Here is a 5,210-nt window from a genome sequence, read left to right on the forward strand (position 1 = left end):
AATTTGTTTTTCTCACAAGCCAAGTAATGTAAGCCTCCACTGGATCTCCAACTTCATAATTTCAATGGCATTTTGCAATAGTTGAGAAGCTTTATATGAGTAGGACTACTATCAGCGAACACCCTTTTGCAATAGCCTCACAACATCTATGGGTAGGAGTATCCACTCCCTTTTCTCAAATGTCTAAGACTCCATCAAATCTTCATTTAATTTCTTTCACTATTATATAATATAATTATTGTTTTTTCTTACAAATATAGTATTATTTTTAGCTATATGCATTAGTTTTTTTTATTTTAAAAAGGAATAAATGACTTTAGTTTCTTTTTTGTTGATGATAATCGAGTCAATTCATAAATCAAAAGAGTCGAGCTATATATATAGTTTAAGTCAGCTCGTTTAGTTAGCAAACTTAATTTTTAGGTCAATTGATTCATGAATTAAGTTCAATGAGTTAACTATCGAGTCAAGTTTCAAACTATGTTTGAGTTGATTTGATTCATTGTCAACTACTAATAACCCCAAAATATGCCACATCGCACAGCGACATAGTTCATGTACCACAGTCTTTTGATGATCTAGAAGTTGGTCGTATGGAAGGTCAGATGCGATATTAATATAATTTCTGAGGCATTCCAATTGGTGGCCTAGTACTTGATGTGGAGGCATGATATATTTTTACCAATTATCGAATTAATAATTTCAAAGTTTGTATCCACAAGGACTGTGTTAATTTCAGTTTAGCGAAATCATTATTATCTCATATGTATTAAAATTTAGGGTTGCCTTAGGCAGTTCGTTTGATTGCTTAAAATTAAGAAAGCTTGTAAAATTGATTCGAAAATAATAGAAGAAATGGGATCAGGCCTTTCTAATCCTCTAACTATGGTTGTTTGGTAAACTGCACCTAGGTTATATAAATGTTTCTTTAGTTTTACGATGATTAACAAAATCAACATTGATCAATCCCTTGGGGTCTGATTCCTCTTCTTAGATTAGAACCCGTAATTGGACTAATATTCTCTGGAGGTTTTCAAAACATTAACCTATTATCACAATTAAACGATTATCCATTCCAAGACTAACCATGTTTAATTGAACAATCCAATTAGATCTAAGTTGAAAGCTATGGTCAGTAGTCATCCATACTTTGAATTCAGTTTACATGTGATCAATATATAAAAAGCATTAAGCACAAATTGAATTGAACAAAATTATATTGACTTTCATATGAAATAGCATTTCATAGGCTACATGGTTCAAACAGATCTACATCAGATTCATCTCCAAACCTAATCTCTATGGATTTAGCTACTTATAATAAAGATTACTGGACCATCATAATATTCCTAAAGGCTCAAAATCCTTCCATAAAGACCTGGACGCCCTCCATAAGGGCCTAGGCGCCCTTCTGAAGGGCCAAGTCGCCCGTTAGAAGTACCCGGACACCTTCATAAGGGTTATCCAGGCCCAAGCGCGTCTTCCGTGAGGGCGCCGCCTCGCCTGGTCTCCAGAACCCTCTAAAACCACCCAAAGTACGTAAATACCCCCTGTTGCTTGGAAACCAAGCAACCACAGCCCAAGCCCATAACAGGCTATAAGTACCACTCTTGAGAGCATTCTCAAAGCATCTAATCATCAGTCTAAACCCTAGTGTTCTTAACCCTAGAATCCCTTACCGTACTTTTTGGCAAGTACAGTTGGCGCCGTCTGTGGGAAAAGGTAAAACTAACCTTGACCACGTTTCTGGATCGCGAATCGTGATTCGGAAACCCTGAAACAAAACCTCCATATCGTCAAAACTCCCTTTACGACTTGGAAACCGCACCCTGAAACAAAACCTCCATATCGTCAAAACTCCCTTTTTCGACCAAACCTAAACCGCACCTCACGTACGGTTTAGAGAAAAGCCTCATCATGGCAACAGCCGAAGAATTAGAAAGCATGCGAACTCAACTCGCTCAGTTAAAAGAGCACAACAAGGCCCTACAGGCTTCGATGGAGACCATGCAACAGAAACAGCAAGAAGAAAAAGATGAATCGAACCATGGCGAGATGGACGATCCAGAGCCTCAACCCTTGTCCGCCGAGATTTGGGGCGCACCAGTCCCGGAGAACTTTAAGCCTCCTCACCTCTCCAATTTCGATGGGAAAAGCGATCCCATGGAACACGTCACGACCTTCAACACTCGCACGGCCGTTGTCGGAGCTCCTGATTCCTTCAAGTGCAAATTATTGGCTGGTACCTCCTGATTCCCTCAAGTGCAAATTATTGGCTGGTACTTTCTCTGATGCAGCCTTACGCTGGTATATGAACCTCCCCCGATTCTCAATCGTCAGTTATCCAGATATGACAAGAAAACTTATCCAACAGTTCTCTGCAAGTCGCCACCGTAAAGTTCCCGCCACCAGCCTTTTCAACGTACGACAGGGGCACAACGAATCCCTCAGAGACTACCTGGCGAGATTCAACGAAACAACTATAAAGGTAGTTAATCCTAATCAGGAAGTTTTTGTGGGCGCTTTCTAGAATGGCCTTCGGGCGGGCCAGTTCAACGAGTCACTAGCTCAAAAACCTGCTGATTCCATGGAAGAAATAATCGCCAGAGCAGATTGCTATATCAAAGGAGAGGAAAGCAACGCAGAAAAGAAAGCGAGGGACGCCAAGGAGCGGGCGTCGACCAATACAGAACGGCGACCTTACCAACCACCTTCCAACAGAGACCGCGCCCCCTATCAGAGAGCAGAAAAGCGAAACTACGCGCCTTACACCTACAGACCACGCACGGAGAACTTCACTCCTTTGAACACCAGACCAGAACGCATCATGAAGGAAATCTACGAAACCAAGCTAATTCGGGAACCACCCCCACCACGGTTCAACACCATGGGAGCTGACAAAGACAAATGGTGCAAGTATCACAGAATAAAGGGTCATGATACTGATTTGTGCGTACATTTGCGCCGCGAAATCGAAAGGTTAATTCAAAATGGCAAGCTGAGGGGATACACCCAAGACCGCCGGGGTGAAGACAAGCACGAGGGAGAAAACAAGAAAGAGGGAACGCCAGAAGGAAAGAGGCACACACTGAACACAATTTCTGGGGGCTTCTCTGGAGGAGGAGAATCGAGCTCATCCCGCAAGAGATATGTAAGACAGGTCATGCTCTGCCAGGAATATGAGAAGCAAATCCCAGAGCACGAACCCGATGTATCCTTTACTACGAAGGATTACAAGGACGTCATACCACATGACGACGATCCCATGGTGGTCACACTACAAATCTTCAAATGGGATGTAAAGAGAGTGCTAATAGACCCAGGGAGCTCAGCTGACATCCTCTACTACGACATTTTTGATCGAATGGGGCTGGACCCAGAGCAATTGCAACCTTTCAGAGGCACGTTGGCGGGGTTCACCGGCGAACAAGTCCACGTCAGAGGCTACATTACTCTTAAGACAACGTTTGGTTACGGGTCTCATGCCAAAACTGTTCGCGTACGGTATCTTGTAGTCAACTCGCCAAGTTCCTACAACATCATCATTGGGCGTCCCGCTTTCAACCTGTTGGGCGGTTTCCTATCAACGAAATTCTTGGTCATGAAGTACCCCCTTGATAACGGAAAAATAGGCACTGTTAAAGGGGACCAAAAGCTGGCCAGAGAATGCTACCACAATAGCCTGCGCCTGCAGAAGACTCGGAAGAAAACCGCCGACGAAGTCGCACACGAAGTCAACGTGATAGACCTCGACCCCAGGGAAGATTTCCAACAAGAGCGAATAGAACCCACCGAAGACCTGAAAGAGATCTCCATCGGTCCTGAAGCCCATCAAACAACGAAGATTGGTACGTCGCTTAGTGAAGAAGAGGAAGCCGCCCTCATCGGTCTACTCCGAAGGAACCTAGATCTTTTCGCTTGGCATCCGTCTGAAATGCCAGGGATGGATCCTCACATCGCTTGCCACCACCTATCCATCAAACCAGGAGTAAAACCAGTAGTTCAGCGAAAGCGGAAGATGGGTGAAGAAAGAAGAAAAACCGTAGACGAAGAGGTAAAGAAGCTAGCAGACGCCCGTTTCATTAGCGAAATCAAGTACCCCACATGGTTGGCTAATACTGTTCTCGTAAAAAAGGCAAATGGAAAGTGGAGAATGTGCGTAGACTATACCGACCTAAACATGGCGTGCCCCAAAGATCCTTACCCACTCCCGAACATTGACCACCTAATTGACAACGCCTCAGGTTACAAGACTCTGAGTTTCATGGACGCCTACTCTGGGTACAATCAAATTAGAATGGACCCCTTGGATGCTCCCAAGACCGCATTTATAAACAATACGAAGAACTACCACTACGAAGTCATGTCCTTCGGCCTCAAAAACGCCGGAGCCACTTTTCAAAGATCTATGGACATGGCTTTCGCCCAACAAATAGGAAGAAACCTGGAAGTATACATCGACGATCTGGTAGCGAAAACAAAGGAAGGACGCAGCCATGCCGAAGACTTGGAAGAAATTTTGGGCCAAGAAAGAAAGTATAGAATTCGGTTGAACCCAGCTAAGTGTTCTTTCGGAGTACAGGCGGGAAAGTTTTTCGGTTTCCTCTTGACGAGACGGGGTATAGAAGCAAATCCAGACAAGTGTCAGGCGGTGATCAACATGAGGAGCCCCTCCAGCATCAAAGAGGTCCAACAGCTAACAGGATGATTAGCCGCGCTGTCTCGTTTCCTATCTTGTGCCGGTGACAAGGCTTTCTCCTTTTTCGCATCCATCAGGAAAAAAGAGAAATTCGAGTGGACGCCAGAATGTGAAGACGCCTTCCAGCAGATCAAACGGTTCTTATCTAGTCCGCCTATCCTTCAACGACCGAGTCCGAGTGCCATCCTATTTCTATACTTGGCTATTTCTGAGAACGCCATGAGCACGGTCCTGGTAGAAGACTAGGACGCAGGAGAAAGGCCAATCTATTTTGTCAGCAGGGTTTTCAAAGGCGCCGAATTACGATATCAGAAGCTAGAGCGCCTGGCCCTTGCGGTGGTAACTACGGCGAGGAAGCTCCGACCATACTTCCAAAGTCATAAGATTGTGGTGAAATCAGATTATCCTATCAAACAAGTCCTCGGAAAGCCAGACCTAGCTGGACGAATGGTCGCTTGGTCCATAGAACTATCAGAATACGATGTCCAGTTCGTACCAAGAGGGAGTATTA

The 5,210-nt window shown here is 44.3% G+C and overlaps 1 protein-coding gene across 1 annotated transcript; it reads left to right on the plus strand.

Moving 5' to 3' along the window:
* Window positions 1-1,917: 1,917 nt before the first annotated feature.
* Window positions 1,918-4,708, plus strand: LOC146926524 (uncharacterized). The gene is made up of 3 exons (XM_085706925.1): window positions 1,918-2,242; window positions 2,298-2,488; window positions 2,531-4,708. Exons 1-3 carry the CDS (start codon window positions 1,918-1,920, stop codon window positions 4,706-4,708), a joined length of 2,694 nt encoding a protein of 897 aa, XP_085563051.1.
* The last annotated feature ends 502 nt before the right edge of the window (window positions 4,709-5,210 follow it).

The sequence above is a fragment of the Medicago sativa genome, chromosome 4 (assembly GCF_051527215.1).
Source record: "Medicago sativa cultivar Bolivia chromosome 4, Bolivia_mono, whole genome shotgun sequence".
NCBI lineage: Eukaryota > Viridiplantae > Streptophyta > Magnoliopsida > Fabales > Fabaceae > Medicago > Medicago sativa.

What these genes read in the sequence shown, in the direction of transcription:
- LOC146926524 (XM_085706925.1), top strand. Translation starts at nt 1,918, where the DNA reads ATGGCAACAGCCGAAGAATTAGAAAGCATGCGAACTCAACTCGCTCAG. An exon ending in CAAGTGCAAATTATTGGCTG is followed by an intron (nt 2,243 to 2,297) that starts GTACCTCCTGAT and finishes TCTCTGATGCAG; the next exon opens with CCTTACGCTGGTATATGAAC. An exon ending in TCAACGAAACAACTATAAAG is followed by an intron (nt 2,489 to 2,530) that starts GTAGTTAATCCT and finishes GGCGCTTTCTAG; the next exon opens with AATGGCCTTCGGGCGGGCCA.